General features: G+C 33.0%; 1 protein-coding gene across 1 annotated transcript; it reads right to left on the bottom strand.

Moving 5' to 3' along the window:
• Window positions 1-7,582: 7,582 nt before the first annotated feature.
• Window positions 7,583-12,805, bottom strand: LOC106769747 (probable pectate lyase 12). Its single transcript, XM_014655485.2, has 4 exons — window positions 12,550-12,805; window positions 11,699-12,159; window positions 8,981-9,629; window positions 7,583-8,014 (listed from the first exon to the last, which is right to left on the bottom strand). The coding sequence occupies exons 1-4, from the start codon at window positions 12,681-12,683 to the stop codon at window positions 7,816-7,818; spliced, it is 1,443 nt and encodes a 480-aa protein (XP_014510971.1). The 5' UTR covers window positions 12,684-12,805; the 3' UTR covers window positions 7,583-7,815.
• Between the last annotated feature and the right edge of the window lie 6,260 nt (window positions 12,806-19,065).

The following is a 19,065-nucleotide window of genomic DNA, read 5'->3' as shown; positions in this document are numbered from 1 at the left end:
TGCCAGACTATTCCAAGTGATCCAAGAGTGTTTAAGTTTATTGCATTTTCACTCTTGCTTGAGCAAACTCTTTCTCCAGAGACATCTACTCCATGTAGTATCACTATGTTGCTAACAAGGATTCCATATGGCAGGATTCGTGCAAAAAATTGAGTACTCCTAATCATGTGGTTTTTGATCACTTCAATCTAGTTTGTAGGAATGTTGTTCTTTATGGCATGTAAGAGATAAACATCCTCAGAAGTCATTTCATCCAATAATAGTCTTCCTGGCAAGATTACTTGAGCTAAGACATGTGCCAGTAACATTTCCTCAATCCTAAGATCTTTGTGAAGTAGCATATTTTCTCTTGTTTCACTGACAGAGACCCTGAGCCAACTCCTAAACATATCCTTTTTGTTCAACCATTTATTTATTTGAGAATCAGATTCATGAGAGAAGAAACCATTTGGTTTAAGTCCGGTTGTTTGTCTCCAGACATCGTTGTTGACGATGATATTAACATCCTTTACTCTTGAAGTAATGACTCCATCAACAACTCTTAGATTTTGATAGAATATTCTGACAAGATCAGGAAACCAGTTTCCTTTCATTTGCACAAGTGTATTCAACTTTTGTTTCTCAATCCATTCTAGAAACATAAAGCTTTCTTTCTCAAAAAGCCTCAGGTCCAAATATCTTGGTGCATCGACCTCTTTTTCAAACCCCAAGTGTATCTTCTCAATAGCAACAATTTCCATAAATGATGTAGATGATCCTTCTTTCAAGTGATGGAAGAGTTTTGGAGGCCATTTTCTTAGTTCAAACTTCCAGAGTTTAGTCAAGGGTCATTGGAATTACACAAGTAAAATGTGTGTGCAAGTGTCAGGAATAATGTACCAATTAATAGAGAATATGAAAAGAAAAACATGGCGCGAGTAAAATCATAAGTGTGAAGTATTATCAGACCATTTAAAACAAATCGATTGAATTAAAATTAGAGTCGACTGTGACTCGTAAAAAAAAAAAAAACCTTTTTCAAGCAAATTCAATCAATCAAACAATTAAGCACACAATGCAAACAATCATACAACAACATTCAATCAATATATGCATGATGCAGTAGGTAGATACAGATTTACCAGTTGTAGACACTCAAGGTTTTTGAAATGTTCCATAGTTGATTTATCCTTGAGAACAATTCTGTATTAGCTGCATATCCTGCAAAACAGTTAAGTTTTGGTTGCTGGTACCCATTTAACTTTGGGTCCTTGATTGTCAGTCCTTGTCACATGTTCCTTTGGTATCCATACACATAATCCATGAGGAACAGCAACATATCTATAATAACAATTTCTAACAGTATGACCAACACATCTGCAGTAAAAACATGCATTTCTAGCAGGTTTTCTTAATTCATTAAGCTTTCTAGCATTGATTCTGTTAGAGTATCCTTTAAATCCAATTCCTTGCCTTTTATTGGTTCTGCTAGAGGAATTTAATATAGCATCTAAATTGTCACTTGCTTGAGTAAACTTAGCTAGCTTGCTAGTCAAGTAATCAATCTTTTCAACATGCACAGAAAAATTTTCACAAGCTTTTTGAACAGTAACAGTTTTAATTTCAATATTCTTAGCAGATAGCAAGGCTATATCCAATTCTTTTTCTAATCTTTCATTTTCAGTAACAAGGTCTTTAATTCTATTTTCAAAATCTCTTCTCTCAGAGCACAATCAATTTACCTTGTACTGCAGTCACATAGCCTCAGCATGTAATTCTTTGAAAGCATCTTGGAGCAAATCATATTTGTCTTCAACAGGCTCATTTGATATGTCTGCATCACTGTCATAGTCATCCCATGTTACACCTGTCATGTAGCACAAATTTGATTCCTCCACTTGATCATAATCCTCGTCACTTGAGCTTTCAGATTTAGAATTCTCCCAAGCAATGTAGGCTCCTTTCTTTCTAATATTTCTACTTTGAGGAAATCTTTTCTTCCCCTTTCTGTTTTGGTTGTAATTCAGGACAGTCAGGCTTGATGTGACCTTCTTTTCCACTTTCATAGCACTGGACAATGTTTGTGCTTAAGCTCTTCTTCTTGCTTTGACCTGCATGGTTAAACAATTGACTATCATTTTACATAAGTCGACTAAACTTTCATACCATCAAGGTCATCAGCTCTTTGTCGTCCATCACTGCTTTTGTGATATTATTACTTGCAGCCTTCAGAGCAATGGACTTCTTTTCTTTAATCTCCGCTTCATCCTTCAGTCTACCAAGTTCTAATTCATGTTCACGTAGCTTGCCAAACAAGGTAGCCATATTCATAGTTGTAAGATCTTTGGATTCAGAGATTGTAGTATCTTTTGGTTGCCAGTTCCTATTCAGACTTTTCAAAATCTTGATGTTGATCTCTTCTTTTTCAAAGGCTTTGCCAAGAGCCGTCAGGTGGTTTACAATATGAGTGAACCGTTTCTGGACATCATAGATGTTCTCACCAGCTTTCATTATGAACAACTCATATTCTTGTATCAATGAATTCTTCTTGGATCTCTTGACTTCATCTGTGCCTTCATGTGTTACCTGTAGAACATCCCACATTTCGTTTGCAGTCTTGCATTAGGATATCCTGAAAAATTCATCAATTGTTAGTGTAGAGGAAATAATATTTCTAGCTTTAACATCATACTGAGCTTTTCTATTTTCATCAGCAGTCCACTTAGTAAAAAGTTTTAAAACAGTTTCACTATCAACAGTTTTTGTAGGCACATATGGACCATTTAAAGTGGCATCCAAAATTCTTTTATCTTGCGATTCAAGAAAGATCTGCATGTGAATTTTCCAAAAGGGATAGTTTTCATTTGTTGTTCATGATGTAATTATTGATTCTAAGATTCTTGAAGCAGTATTTGAGATTGAGCATGTTTATACTTCTGTTGTTTGTAATGATGATATCTGTCCAACCTTTGATGCAAGGTTCTTTATTGAAACTGATTCTAAGTTCACAATGGACAAAGCTGCAATGTTTGATGATTCACTTATGCATGCTGACTTTGAATTTAGTGTTTGCTCTACAGCGTTAAACGAAGAAGAAGAAGTTGCAGACATTGAAGGCACAAAGACTGTTCTGGTGATTGCAGAAGACGAAATTACACATCCTTAAAGAATCTGGACCACACAGATTGAACAAAAAAGGCAAGAGGAGTCATGGTTGATACAGAAAAGTGCTTGGGAAATGCAGAACTAGCAGCTAGCACTGAATAGGAAGCTAAGGTTGTTGCAGCGGAGAAAGAAGGAAGGTAAGGAAACAATGGAAACAATGATGGAAACTCTGCACAGAGGAGCTGAGCACAATGGAGAAACACCAAAAATAATAAGCTCTTTCTTCTCCTTTCTTTTCTTTTGTAGTTATAGGTCTTTATTAGTAGCTTGTATGATAATAACTAGCATAACAAATAGTAGGATAGAAAATATGCTCTTTTATATAAAAATTAAAAAAATTAATTTTGATTTGTGGTCCATTTGAACATAATTTTATTTGTTCATGATGAGTTGTTTCTGGCAGTTTGTTTTCGTTGAAAATTTATAGGTTTTTAGAGTTAGATAGCTTCTCATATAGGTTATTGTTCATTTAGAATAGTTCAGTTTAGACATTTTCTCTTTTGATTAATTCCATTCTTTCTTTTAAACAGTTTATAGATTTTAAATTTTCTTTTTCTTTATCAATTACATTCTTTCATTTTTATTTCCCCACCTTGCATTAGTTAATAGGTAGTAAATAATAGAATAAAAGTAAGAATTAACCAAACACTTTAAACATAACAAGCGAGTCCTTGGATTGATACCTTGGTTGACCCTTATACTTCATTAGTGGGGAAACTGAGTTTATTCTGATTTTAGGAGACAAAAATCAGTTTAACAACGTTCAACGTTCAACCATTCAATAGTCCACATTAAAAATGACCAGTGGTATTTTTGTAAATAAATACAATTACTAAACGTCGTTTATAATTGTATTTCGATGTAAAATGATATAAAACGTCGAATGCCCCAACGTTAGATGTTAAAATGTTAGTGAATTCACTACAAATTCATTCACTTTATCTTAGCGCGCGATTTCTCTTCTCAAACTTTTCTCGAACGAAGTTTGATGACCATTACATGTAATCTTTCTTTCATTTGATACAAATGCATGTTAATTAACTAACTTTATGTATGATTTTTGGTAAAGACATTTTATAGAATTAACAAACATTGAATTGACAAAAAAAGGTCTCAATCACTCTCAAGAAGACATCCTGTAAAGTAAAGGCCACTATGGGGTATTTGAGTTCATCTTTCAGAATTTGAAATGGTGACTTTCACTCAATTAGTCAACCCAATATTTATACAATCTAGAAACATGTCTTAGCAATCATCAAATGCATCATAAAGCTACTCTACAAATCATGCAAGTACTGAAATCATAAAAGATCAAAACTAAATCAATGCAAGAATCAAACAATAACAATGCTGGAAATTTAAAAGTGCAAATAAAAACGCAAATTTGAAACTGAAATTGGAAAAAACAACTTTTATTAATAACTGGAAATCAAAAGTACAGATACCAGAAATCCAAGAGAGCTCAAAGTCTGTCACCCATTGATCATCCCCAAGAATTCCAGTGAAGCAAAGAATGTATCTACCTCAAAGAAAGCAGTAAAATCTAAAACTACAAGCAGAGAATTGGAAACCCTAAGCTAGGTACACTGTCTGTCACCCAGTGCACATCTAACCTAAGAATGCTGCCTGTCACCCACCACCCATACCTTTACACTTTACAAGACTTCCCTTTATATAGGGAAAGTCTAAAACAAAAAAAGAAATAGAAAAAAGGGAAGGGGGAAGAATCGCCAACTGTCTTTGGAAGCTTCTCGAGAAACCTTCAACAAACTCTGAACCACTTTGATCTTCAATCGTCGACTGCTTCGCACGTGCCTCCAACCTCCATTCTGACCGATCAACATCTTGGGCTAGCCTCCTTTTGGGCTTTGGAAATTTTTGGTCTTCGTCCAAGTTGATCCATGGAGCTCTGCTTCTCTTCTTTTGCTGCACTGAAGTACCCTAGCTCGAGGGTTGAGAGAATTTGGGGAAAAGCCTTCAAATCTGATCGATCCTTTTTGCCTAAATGAAACACGATTCTGAATTCTTCTCCACTTTGCCTTGACGCAGCAGCATGAAACATTACATTTCATTTAATTAGTAAAAGCTTCATCCCTTGCAGCGGTCCAATTCATGTGCAGTGTAGCAGCAGCCCAATCTATCAATTAGAACAGCATCACGGGCTCTTCAAATCACTACCGGCCCAATGTAATGGCCCAAGATGTGCACATCGGCTCCAACCATTCCAGCACTTTTGACCATATTTAGTTAGCTCAAGATCTACAAAAAAATTAGGAGTTTTAAAGAGCAAAGATAAAAGCCAAAAAAAAAATCTATTTTTTTTCTAAATATTTTTATCTAAAAAATACTTATTTATTTAAAAACCTATTTATTTAACTAAAAATAAAAAATTAACACTATTTTTATCAAAAACCTCTTTTCATTCCAATTATTCTAAACTATCTTAATTCTAAAAAATTAAAAACTAAACTAACCTAAAAGAAGAGTATTAGCACATAAAAATGGAAAAAATTGAGAGTTAACATAGAGAGAAGGAGAAAAAAAAGAACTCAGAAATTTGAAGAAGTGCATATGGCACTAACTTTTGAAAGATTTACTTACCAAAACAGATGGACCATTTAGGTGTACACATGGCTTCCACTTTTTGAATTTTTCAGTCCTTACATCGTTAAAAACCCAAAATATGCGACGTTGTATGCAATTTTTGTATTAGTCCCTCTTTTATATTTTTGTTATTTTTCATTTCAATCAATATATATATATATATATATATATATATATATATATATATATATATATATAAAAAATAAACTAAATATGTTTTAATTTTTTAATTTTAGTAAAAGTTTTAAAATTAATTTAAAAAAAAAAAACTTTGATCCAATCTTTCAACTTTAAAATATGCAAATTTAGTTCTTTAATTAAATTTGATTAAGTTCATTATGAAACACATTTAAAATATCAAATAAATTTAATATAATTTTATTAAAATAATTAAATTTATATATTTTTTAAGTAAAAAACTAAATTAAGTTAAAATTTTGAAGAAGGATTAGTTATAATTTAATAAAAACATATTTAACAGCTAAAATAATTGTAGTGATCCACGTTCGAGGCTACAATTAACCTGTCCAAACCCAGTAATGAAGGGTAAGCCTAGGCCCAAAATATAAATTATTTTATCTTGTATAGTGATTTGCTTTCACTTTGAGTACTTCCGCCAAAATATCATGTTTGTTCTGTAAACTTTTAAAGGAAAAATATAAAATTAACAATAAAATTGTAAAATTAAGAGAAAAAAAAATAAAACAGCAAAATGAAAGCTGATCTTGATATTTAAAATTTTAAAATTAAAATCCAATTTTAAAGTGCCGGATTTAGATGTTAGTGCAAAAAGAATCTGTGTTATGACAATTAATCCTACTATACTAATAATATTATCATCAACTCATGTTTGGTTTTGCATGCCATACCGTTTTCTTTTTCAAAGGATAAACCTATGAATAACTTAAATTTAAAATTAAAGGAACACCACCTATTGTTCTTTCTGTTTTCCTTGGGCTTTTTTCCATCGTTAGAGATATGGAAAAGCGTATATGCTACCATAAAAAACACGAAAATCACGGGCACAGTTTTGGTCAAAAGGAAAAGAAAACAATATCTGTTCACCAAAATGGAACATCAATTAAAACCCACATACACGCATCGAGATTATCTGTTACTTTGTTTCATTTTTGTGTAATAAACTAACATAATTATGGATAAAGTTTATGGTCAAACCCTACCCGACAAGATTACATCCTCTTCCCATCTACTAAAAAAAAGTAGCATAAAGTTCATAACTCAGGTAGGTCAATGCAATTTCAAACATTTTTTTAGAAACAAGTTAGCTCACTCACAACAATTTTTATATATCTCTGTCCATTTGACATAAAATACACAGTAGCTTCTAGCCATTGGTTAATATCCTTCTGAAAGTTAAAGGGTACAAGGGTTGTATTTGACGGACATACATGCTCATCGGAGTTACAGAAATAATATAAAGCATATGATAAGACAGGTTTAAATATGATTTTATATTTTTGGATGTATATTAATTCTTAAACTTAAAATACATATAATCTTTTAATTTAATTAGTTAAATGTTTTTAATATAAAACACCATTCTTATTTGGAATTATTTATTTAATTTCATATTTGATATATTTTGGTTATAATATTAATTAAAAATTTTGTTTAATAAATTAAAAAATTAATATGATTAAATTAAAATAACTACATTAATTCATTTTTAAAATTTAAAATTAAAATATAATAAAACTTTATACGAATTTCAATTTCACTTAGACACTAAAATCATATTTAATTAAAATTTTAAAGAAATTTGTATTTCAATTTTTCATATAATGAAGAAACAAATGTTCTAAACACCTAAGCACTCTTTTTTATCTGTCCTGGGTATAACTAAGTTCTCCTTCGCCACAAGACTGGCAAACTTACAATTTTCTCTCTTGACATTGTGGGACTAAGCCACAGAAAAAGGGTTCGAGGGAAAAATAAAAGAGGGTTGGAACGAAGATATATAATGGGATGGAGGAAAATATTTAGTCTCAAGTCATTCCAACAGAGACAACAAACATCATCGTATTCGATTGGTTACAACTCATTTTGCTATAGAAGTGTTGTTAAGGTAATTGAACGAAATGAGAGGCACAAGAAAGCAAGAAATGCAGAGAGAAGAGAGAAAGTACGTGAAGGTGGCAGTGGCATTGTACTCTGGGACATGTCATCCGTGTATTCTGGGCCTGTATCTGAAAAATATACACCTCCATCATTGGGTCCTCTCGTCCACATTCCCAGATTATTGTCCCTGTTCATCACCCAAACATATTTCAGATTGCATTTCCATCTTTATGCACATCAAATTGAAAATTTCCTATTCTATATCACACCGATGAACTATTTAAGGACAAACAAAATAAATCACGATACTCATGGCCTATTGACTTAACATCACATTTTTAAGGCCTTTTTTACAAATTTTATTTTTGCACTTTTCAAAGATCGTGCATTTATCGTTTAAGATTCTGTCATATATTCGTTTCTAAATGACTTTAAGTTACTTTTATAGTTAATTCTTTTTTTATCTTTAATATTGAATTTCAAACAAATCACAATTATAGAATTATAAATTTAAAATATCATCAAATTAAAGAACAATTCAACTTTGAATTATCTTTCTTTCTTTCCAGAATTTCACCACAATTTGAAGGAATTATAGTTCTTCTTAAAATTTAATTCCTTGATCATTGATATCAATATCACCACTAGAATACCACCAATGTCAATGACGTAACACATTATAAATAAATATCATATCAAACACGGAAAATAAGTTTCTTAAGACAATTTGATTGAGAACATAGTTATAAGACCGTTTTTTTTATATAAAGCACACAATATTCATTGAAAATCCTCAAAGAGTGTACTGTGAACCAAAAAAGTTGTTGAAATCATTTATCATAATTGTAATGTGTTCTTAGAAAAGTAAACTTAGAAAAAAATGTACTCTACTAGTAAAAGAATTTTCTCTGTAACTGCCTTTACACATTTTTTATTTATTATATTCTGTATATTTTGATAATTATTACGTATACCTTTTGAGTAGAGAATTTTTTTATGATTTGATGATTAGCTTTGATTATGATAAATGATATCATACTAATTTACTTTTCTTAATTGTATTAATTAATTAATTTTTTTATAAATGTGGACAAAGTTGCGTTAGTTATAATCAAAAAAATTAATTAAGAAATAAACATAATGAAGAAGATACCTGGCAACGCCGAGAACACCAGCGGACATGGTGAGAAGCGAGATACGATCCACGTTCTTAGGCTCAACGCTGTACGCATTTTGGTAGTCAGTGCCGGCCTCACCTCCTGAGGCCACGAAAAACGCGCCATTCAGCATCACATCCCCTTCCGACCTCCAATTCCAGCCGCTCCACTCCCCTTCTCCGGCGTCCAGCCTCTTCGTAATCTGCTTCGCGTACGGATCCTCCGGCGCAGTGTAGCGGTTCCCCTGGCTGTTAATCGTAGGCCTCGCACTTCCCCCGATCGCGTACATCTCCCATCGCGTGAAGTCGTTGTTCACCACGTGAATGTAACCTAGTCTGCAACGCGGCATGCGCTGCACCAGATTCTCTCCGAAGTGGTTGAACGCGATTGTCACTTGCATCGCCGAGTCTGGCAGGTAGTGGTCGCTGTGGCCTAAGAGCATCACGTCGTTGTGGTGCGAGAAGTGGTTGTTCGAGATCGTTATTGCCGTCGAACCCATCACCGCGTCGATCAGGCCATCCTTGCACCGCGATAGCGTGCAGTGATCGATCCAGATGTCACGCGACGAGAAGATCGAGATTCCATCGCCGTCTGATTCCGTTCTATACCCATAGTGCTCTGGACTCGACCGCACGTTAGCATTACCTGACCATGGTGGTAGCGATAATCATTATAATATATATATATATATATATATATATATATTAAAAAAAATTGCATAATTATTATAGAAGTGTAAATAAAAAAGAATAAAAGTTGTATTTCAAAATTAAGGGAAACCAAACACAACTTTTTATCAGAAAATAATTCAAACAGATATGAAACAGCACCGATAAAGAAATTCAACTGTTTAGAAAATTGATATAACACTATTTTATAAAAAAATTAAAAAATATATATTTTATTTTTTAATAATATTTAATATTTTTATTCAGACTAATAGGTTCCTCTATGTGGACGATGATGTGTTGTTACGAAGATGATTGATCAACTTGAATCTTGGCATTCTTATATACCTTGTTTTCTAAATATCCAGCTCCATCATTCCTGCAAAGACTTCTCTTTTTCAAAGTATATTCACTTAGATTATTTTAGTTTTTCTTATTACATATATCTTAATAATAATAATTTAAAATAAAGAAAAGTATGAAGTGAACAAGAAGAATAACATACTCTTTTTAAAGCATTTTGTGTTTTAAAATAGAATAATGAATTTATTTAATTTAGAAAAATCATATAAAAAATAAAAATATAAGATAAATTAACTAATACAATGACATATAATAAAAATATTAGATAAATTAATTAATACAACGACATATATATAACATGAAATAAAATTAACTAATTCTCACATATTTTCTTCATGTTAGTAAGTTTTCATTTCAATCTTCACATTTCAATCTAACCAATACGTATTCTTTAATAATAGATTCTTTAATAATAGAGATATTAAAATCGGTAACCCGACCCGACGATCCAACCTACCATAGATTGATCACTTAATAAGTCAATCCAATCCGACTCATTTATTAGCAATATTCGAACTCGATCCATCACGGGTTTGTGGATAAAAGAATTGACCCCGTGTCTCACTTAATTATAATTTCTTTTAAATAAAAAAATTACAAACTTTCTATAATTCAAATTTTACTCCCAAATTTCATTCTCAATCATGGGTGTTTAATAAATTTTGAAAATAGAAAACTTAAATAATTTTTTCAAACAAAATAAATAAATAAATAAATTTTTAAGAAATTAAAATTAAATTTTAATAAAATAAAATTAAGTAGATGAGTTAATAAGTCAACCCGACCTATCACGGATTCAATCCGCATGAACCAAGTTTAAATGAACCGAATTGAAATCTGACCCGCATAAGAAAGATACAATTTTTTCAAATCCAATCCAATTTGAACCACCAAATTGACCCACGGATTGTGACCATTTTGATAGCTCTATTTAACCGTGAATCTAACTAGTTTATTCATAAAAGATCTCATTCTCTTTATATTATTATTATCATCACAACTTACACTAATTTAAATTTGGTTAAATAATATTATAACCTGATTATATTTAATTTTTTAAAATAAAATCAAATTAAAACAAAAAGAAAAGTCAATTTAAAATTTTCCTAAAAAATAAGCACGAATGAAATTATCCAAGCTTTAAACTTGATCCGAGTGTACATTAAATATGGTTAATGTTTGTATCGTATTTTATCTTATTACCATTCTGTCGTCTTTAGAGGGTAACTCTTTTTCTTAATGTGTTGATGAAGTTTTGCATTTTATAAATAGAGACATGGAAGGACGTGATGATAATAAAAAATAAAAGATTGTCTTAAGCAAGGGTACTAAGAGGGTCATACTTTACTTACATGTAAAAAACGTAGAAAGTGAAAAAAAATCATATTGGAGGGAAGCAGAAGCAAAAAGCGGGAAAAGCATCACTGTTTCTCTGTTGAATCTAACTTTGAATCTCACTTTATTGCATGTACAAAAGCAAAGAGGTTCCATAAATTTATGGTCAAAGTGAAAACACTCTTTTCAGTTTTCATACTTAATGAAACTAAAATTATCTGAATTTTACAAAGTATTTTAATTTTACTCTCCATTTACTTTATATTTTTTAAAAATTAATAGAATAAAACTGAGAGTTTCTGTTAAAACAAAGTAAAAGAAGAAAGTATTGAAGGATGAATGTGTTACCAGAGGGATGGCAATGGTGGATGTGAATGTTGTGAATAATGACATTGCTAATATACTGAAGAGTGATGCAGCCTCCACCAACGATGTGCACGTCAGCGCCACGCCCATCTATGGTTTTGTAGCTATTGAAAATGAGTTCCTGAGAGAGCTTAATCATCATGTTACTGGGGAACACGATCCACAGTGGTTCATTCTGTATCACTGCATATCTAAGTGTTCCTGGTTTTGGGTTCACAGGGTCCTCATCAGATGAATCCGTGACTATGTAAAATTCCCCACCTTTTCCACCCTTTGCGTTCTGCCCAAACCCAATTGCACAATCAGCCAGTCTCTGTCTATTGTTTGCCCAATCTGGCTCACACTTCCAACAATCATCAATGGGGTTACCTGTAAGACATGATGTCGCATCTTTCTCTGACAATCTAAGCATTTCCCTTCTTCCCATTGAAGCATTCACCCTCCTGAAAAAAAAAAAACTAAATTACTATATGAAGTTTCAAAAAAATTGTCCCTTTCATAGTCTAGAAAGAAAATCTAGAAAAAAAAACATTTTTATCACTAAAAATAGTCACTTTGAGGCAACAAAATTGGGTAACTTAGCTTGTAACCCTGAAAAAGGAAGAAGAAATGAAATGTGAGTTGCTGGTTTTTGGCAATGACCCAGATGTGAAGATTGTATCTTTATGTTTTAGCTTTTATGTTAGGAGGTTGGGATGATAATTTGCAATGTAGAGTCTCGAAGATAAGGTGCAATAAAGGGGTTAAGTGAGTTGGTTTGTAGTGGTTTGTGTTAAAAAGCAGAAAAAAGAAGTAAAAAGACAGAAAGAAAATGAGGTTTCGGAATGATGTACCTATGAACTTGTGTGGCAACAGCTTCTGGGTCTGGATGTTGCCCTGGGAGAGTGAGGTTGAATGCTGGTGTTCCATGTGTTAAAAAGGAGGGCAGAACGGAGAAGAAGAGCAAAATGTAGGTTGTTTGAACCATTGTTGATGAAGAAGAAAAGTACTGCTCTGTGTAAGTGTTGTTGCCACTACAATACACAGAGTGTGAACACTTCACTCATTCTCTCTCTCTCCCAATATTGGTCGCTTAGCAAGATTGGTACTTGTTTGCTGGTGTTAGTTTTTAATAAACAATTCCGTGATTAAAGGAACAGTGAATAGTGACATTGGACGCAATGAATCACCTTTTCATTACATCTTCCAGTTTCATAGTCAAAGGCAAATTAAAGTTCAATATCTGTTTCTAACAGGGAAAAAAAAAAGAAAAATCATTAGGAACCTGTAACAAAAGCGAAAAAAGATTGATATAAAATGTTGCTATAGGAGATGGTGGGTTTGAGTTTTTAGTATTTTAGTTTGGTTTATAGTGTTTAACCTTTTACCATTTGTGTTGTGTTATTGATTATGATTGTATGAATAAAAAGAAGAGAAGTGGGATTGGAGGGTGTGGGGGCGCATTGAGCAATGTTAGAATGAAACGAAATTGTCCCTGATATCGAGGAAGTTCTGAGAGTAACTTGACCTGACCTGACCCTTGGTTTGTTTCAACGTATAGTTCTGCCATTTCTGAAAAGGTAAATAAATAATAATGTGAAATAGAGAAGGACAAATAAAAGAGTAGTTAGTTTATTAAGAGAAGGAACATTCTTCCAGAACTTCAAACTGCTTTTTGACTTTTCGATCACGCTTTCTTTTCCACTGTTTTTATTTCGTTAAATTAAATTTTTAAACTTTCTTTTTTATATATACTACTATATTCAATGTTACTTCTAGGAATGACAACGGGTCGGATTGGGGTTCGATAATGTGATACTCAAATCCGATCTGTGGATACCCATTTCAATCTATAATTTTCTTTTAAAAAAATAATATTTTATGATTTTTAAAAAAATATTAAATTAAAGTGAAAAAAAAAACATATTATTTTATCAAACAGAACTAGGATCAATGTTTAAATAATTATTTTATGAAAACGCACCAAAAATTTAAATCATTACTTTATTATTAATTTTATTTTTAAAATGGACAAATTCAAACTTTTTTTTAAATTTTCTTTCATAACCTAAAATGGGCCAAGCCTAAACCCTTTTTTTAGGGTTTCTCCTTTTCCTCCCCATTTGGTGTAGTACAAGGGAAGTCCCTAGCAGCAGCGGACAATAACCCTCACATTGTAGCCAATTGCTTTTTCCCCAGAGCTCGAACAATAACCCTCACATCGCAGACCACCAAATCTTTTTTCCTCTGAAAAACGAAACAGAAACGGAAAGAAAAAAGGGGAAGGAAACTTCACGAATGGGCGGCCGTCGGGATCCAAGAACAAGACGAAGCTGCCAATGATGATCACCAGGGAGAGCGCCAACACGCTCCACGCGCACATCCTTGACGAGGTAGACAGCGGCTGCGACGTGTTCGACAACGTCGCCAGTTACGCGTGGCGGTAGCAACGTGAGATCTGTGTTTTGAGCGACAGCGGCACCATGCGACCCTGTAGCAGTGTCGTTCATCAACGTGGCTTATGAAGGGTTAGAAAAAAAAGAAGAAGTTCAGATATCTGGTGGTGTCGGTGTGGGAGGGAAGTAATGGGACTCCCTTTCTTGAGTTTGAGTTGTGTGTGACCCTTCAAAAGTGAAATTTAGGGTTTGAGGCAAACACAAAATTCAACAGTTTAAAAAATAATTTAAAAGACCAAGGATAAAATTGTATTTTCATTTTCCCAATCACGTAGCGAGTATCTGCGGGTGCGGATAGTATGATATCCAAACCTGACCCATTAACAAGCGAGTATTAAAATACCCACTACCCGTTACCCGCGGGTACCTTTTACCCGCGGGTACTAAATACTTGTAGCGGATTTTATCCGCGGGTACTCGCAAATAAGAGTTTTTATGTCATCCCTACGCACGAATTTTTATTTTAATTCAAATTTATCATATATTATTAAAATTAATTATTATTATTATTATTATTATATAAAAATATATAATTTATGTGATTTATTGAAATTATAATAACAATAAAACAAATTATAAAAATGAATAATATAAATTTGACTATAATAATATCAATTAACGTTAAATATTTTATCAATAATAATCTAGGTTTAAACTCTCGGATCGTCCTTATATTTGTTGGAAAATCTTAAGGGGATCTTCATTTTTTCAACTGTCTCAATTGGATTCATATATTTTTAAAATTAAGCCAATTAAGCCATGTCCATTAAGTTTTCACAAACGGTGTTAAAATGTGATGATAGCGAATATGCTGAGGCAGATATTTTATTACGTGGAAATAATTAAATTATGACTTGCAATTTAGTTAAGTAAAAAGAATAAAAAAAAATAGAAAGATTATGGAAGCATATTCCTATTGTGAAAATGTTTCCAAAAAAAAAATCCTAGAAGCTTAATTCCTCGTCACCCACAAAACATTTTGAAAACCCTAATTCGATTATCGATTAAAAATCGAGAAAGTATCAAAAGGGGATTTGGGGCACAAAACCAATGACTTTGGACACGCATAAATCCATGTTGATGTCAAAATTACACGTCTTCTTTTCAAAATTATAGCTCAACATTAGTTAACGTTGTATGTTAAAATCTAACGGACATGGCTTAATTGGCTCAATTTTACAAGTATATGGACCTAGTTGAGACAGTTGAAAAAACAAGGACCCACTTGAGATTCCCCAACAAATATGAGGACGATCCAAGGGTTTAAACATAAAATATACAAGTCTACCTATGAATTATATAATTTTAACAATCACCAACAAACAAATTTAAAGGTTATGCAACCGAAAAACCCAAAACTAATCTCATGAAAGAAAAAATTTAAGCACACTTCACATATTCATATATTAAGAGGTGACTCTTGAGTGCTTCACCCTGTACCACACTTAGTTCAACTCACACCTTCCTTATTTTTTTCTATATTTATAACTATACCTTTGTCAGTGAGAATCTTTTGCTTTTAAAAAAGCCGACCCATTAAGTAATAAAAATGAAGCACTAACCTTTCCTCCTCCTTCCTGCATTTCATATCTCAAAGCTTACACTTTTTTTTCCTCTGTACTGGCGCTCCTCCCCCTCCTCCTTTATTTTTGACCATTTCTTTTTAAGGTCTTCTTACGGAGTGCTCCTCCCTTCCTCCCATACTCCCTGATTTGGTGGTTGTAGGCGACTAAGCTACTAATACAATCAACTGTCTCCTGACAGTAATAACAGTTAAGTCAAAGTAGTAGTTGTCAAGTCAAACAAATTAATTCCACATTCAATACAGTTGACTCTCATTCAGTGCTTAACTAACTTTTAAAAATATAGTCGTTACTATTCACAAGCATAATAGAATCTCAAATAAAACAACTAACAAAGTCGAATGCAAGGTGCACACAGTCGACTTTGACACATCTACACATATTGAAATTCTTTTCAACGCAAAATCTCACATAGTACTGTATTTGAAAATCTGTGCAAAGTCTTCAGTCTTAATCGATTCAATTAATAATGAAGTCGACTTAGGACTTGCAAATTTGCCATACAATGTAAGTTCATCAAAGTGCATGTGGTTTTCCTTTACCAAAACATATGCAATGCAATCACAACAAATGTAACATATGTCAAAACAGTGAATATGCATTCATATATCAAGGCTAACACAAAACATGTTCAACAATATATCAATCAATAAGCAACAAAACATGTAACACATAACAAGACATGTGTTATTAATAATGTGTTGTCATAATAAAAAACAGAGTGAATAAAGCACTTGAGATCAAGGTTAGCTAAACCAGTGCTTCCCTTATCAACAATCTCAACAATCTCCCCTTTTTTTGATGATGCACAACCATGATTAATAAACAACCACGTTTACACACAAACAGCTCAATAAACCAGTTAAGTAACCACTCAAAATCAAGCAATCAATAAGTGCAAGTGATTAAATGAACTCTCCAGTGTATTAGAGCAATTTTCAGAGTAACAAGAAATATAACTCTGAAAAAGCATTATTGAGCAATATCAAGCTATCACAAATAAAGCAAATAATAAAACATTTCTCCCCCTTTGTGCATTAATAAAAAAGTTATGCTTCTAGATATGATATGTTGATAACCGATCAATTAGAGATGCATCAAAGTAAAAAAAGTTTTACAATTAGAGATGCTCCCCCTATCATATATATTCACATGAAAAAGATAACCTCCCCCTGAAGTGTAGGCATGTGAAGAAATATGTGAGTGTGTAATGCTCCTCCTGTCATCATGCATAATTTTCTCAATTATATTCAAATGCATAATGCATTGCAGTAAGAATTAGAGCATTCATACAATATAACAAAATTGTATAATAGTTATGATTCAAGCATTTTTATCATGCAAAGATACAATCATCAACAATCTCACAATATAATCTCATATAGGAAATATGCAATCATTACAAAACAAAGATATATTGAAGTTAGTCAGAATAAAATGATCAATCAACATAATAACCAAATTCCAGTGATGGAATTTATAACCCTGTTATGATCAAGTCGATTGCATTATTTTTCCAGTCAATTCCATTGCTTTCCAATGAGTTTTGATTCCAGCTGTGAATTCCAAAGCAATGTTTTCCTGCAAAACCTTTCATGATCTTTTGAAGATCAATCATTTTAGAATCATAGAATTGCAAGAAAAAAAAATACTCAAACACGAAGTGAATATGCAAAACAGTTTAATGTAACAGTGAAAACATGCATAGTTAACTTCAATTAGTACAAAGTCGATTTCAAGATTCATTCATGCAGATTCAATTAAGAAATTTAAGAGCAAGTGAATCTTAAACAAACACAAATTTCATTTCTTGTTCAAGAATGATTAGAACAAGAACAAAAACAAAACAAAACATAGAATGACATTCTAAGCCATTATCAAAACAAAAAACAACTAGGTAACAAGACTCGAAACACACTGTTGAAACCCCAAGAATCAAAACACAACTAAGCAAACAAGACTTTATTCTGATTCAGAAGATTTAGTAGAGCTTTCTTCACTAGCTTCATCAACATCTTCCCTTTCAGATTCTTTTGAGGATGTGGAGACTTCAAAATGGTGCTTGAAGATTTCATCCATTTTCTTATTCAAAGTCATTAGAGACTTCTTTAAAATATTCGCTCTTTTGGACGCTCTCTTAAATCGGTCTCCCATACACCTTTCAAACTCAGAATTAGAAAGTGGGAAATCTTGATCACTGTAAGAATCCAACAATGTTTCCTTTCCTTTTGTTGGATCTAACTCATCACAGAAATTCCATCCAATAGTTGTTCTCTTAAGTCTTATGCAAGTAAGTATAGCTTTCCCAATAAAATTGGCCTTGCTATAGGTGAGTTTGTTCTCTCCAGTGAGGTTAATACCACTTTGTTCTAATACCTTGCTTATGAACACACCATATGGTAGCATGTGCCAGTTATTAATGCCAGCATCTAGGATGTGCCATTTGAAGACAACCACCCAATTTGTTGGTATCCTCTGCATAATTGCATTTTGTAGATAAACATCCATGGGAGTTAGCTTGATCAGAGTGGGTCTTCCTAGTAATAAAATATGCCCAATGATAAGAGCAACAACCTTATCTTCCTTGTCAAGCCAATTGAACAAGAAACCCTTTTCCTTTTTGTATCTTCCACGATATCTCATGCAATCCTTAAACACTTTTGTCTTCCTAGTCCGCTTGTTTTGTAAGTGATAACGGTTGAAAAAATATTATTCTCATATGTCATTTTAGACCAAATTACACCCTTTAAGGCTTAGAACGAGCTTAGAATCAAGCAAAACCCAATAAATGAGTCAATTGAGTGTCAAAAGCTGTTTTTAGCGATATTATGCTTGTTTTGCATTGTTTTGCAGCATTTTTAATGGAAGTGAAGAATGGGGTTAAAGATGAAGGTCTTAGACTCAAGACAGAGAAAGAAAATTGAAGAAAAGATGAGTCTAGGAACCGCCCAACGACAAAATTCACCGCTGGGCGGCCAAATGCGAGGAGGAGCGACAAAGAGCAAACCGCCGGGCGGCGGACCCCTAACGCCGGGCGGTGGCACGATTCTGAGCAAACCGCCGGGCGACATAAGTGTGGGCTCGGGCGGTTGTCTGCTGGGCTTGGGCCTGTTTTTTGTGACGCTCCTCATCTATAAATAGCCCTATTGCAACTTGAGAGTCATTCTTTTGACAGAAAGAGGCGGCTGAACCTAATTTTCACTCCTTGGAGAAGATCTCTTGGATGCTTAGGCTCGTTTTTATCCTATCTAGGGTTTGCTCTTCCATTCTTCCATCATTTTTCATCTAAGTTCACCATGACAATGGTGAACTAAACCCTTTTGTTGTTGGG

This window comes from Vigna radiata, chromosome 8, assembly GCF_000741045.1.
Source record: "Vigna radiata var. radiata cultivar VC1973A chromosome 8, Vradiata_ver6, whole genome shotgun sequence".
NCBI classification, from domain to species: Eukaryota; Viridiplantae; Streptophyta; class Magnoliopsida; order Fabales; family Fabaceae; genus Vigna; species Vigna radiata.
Note: the sequence above shows the minus strand (reverse complement) of the source record. Positions and strands in the feature narration are given on the sequence as shown.

What these genes read in the sequence shown, in the direction of transcription:
- LOC106769747 (XM_014655485.2), bottom strand. Translation starts at nt 12,683, where the DNA reads ATGGTTCAAACAACCTACATTTTGCTCTTCTTCTCCGTTCTGCCCTCC. An exon ending in GTTGCCACACAAGTTCATAG is followed by an intron (nt 12,160 to 12,549) that starts GTACATCATTCC and finishes TTTTTTTTTCAG; the next exon opens with GAGGGTGAATGCTTCAATGG. An exon ending in CCACCATTGCCATCCCTCTG is followed by an intron (nt 9,630 to 11,698) that starts GTAACACATTCA and finishes CACCATGGTCAG; the next exon opens with GTAATGCTAACGTGCGGTCG.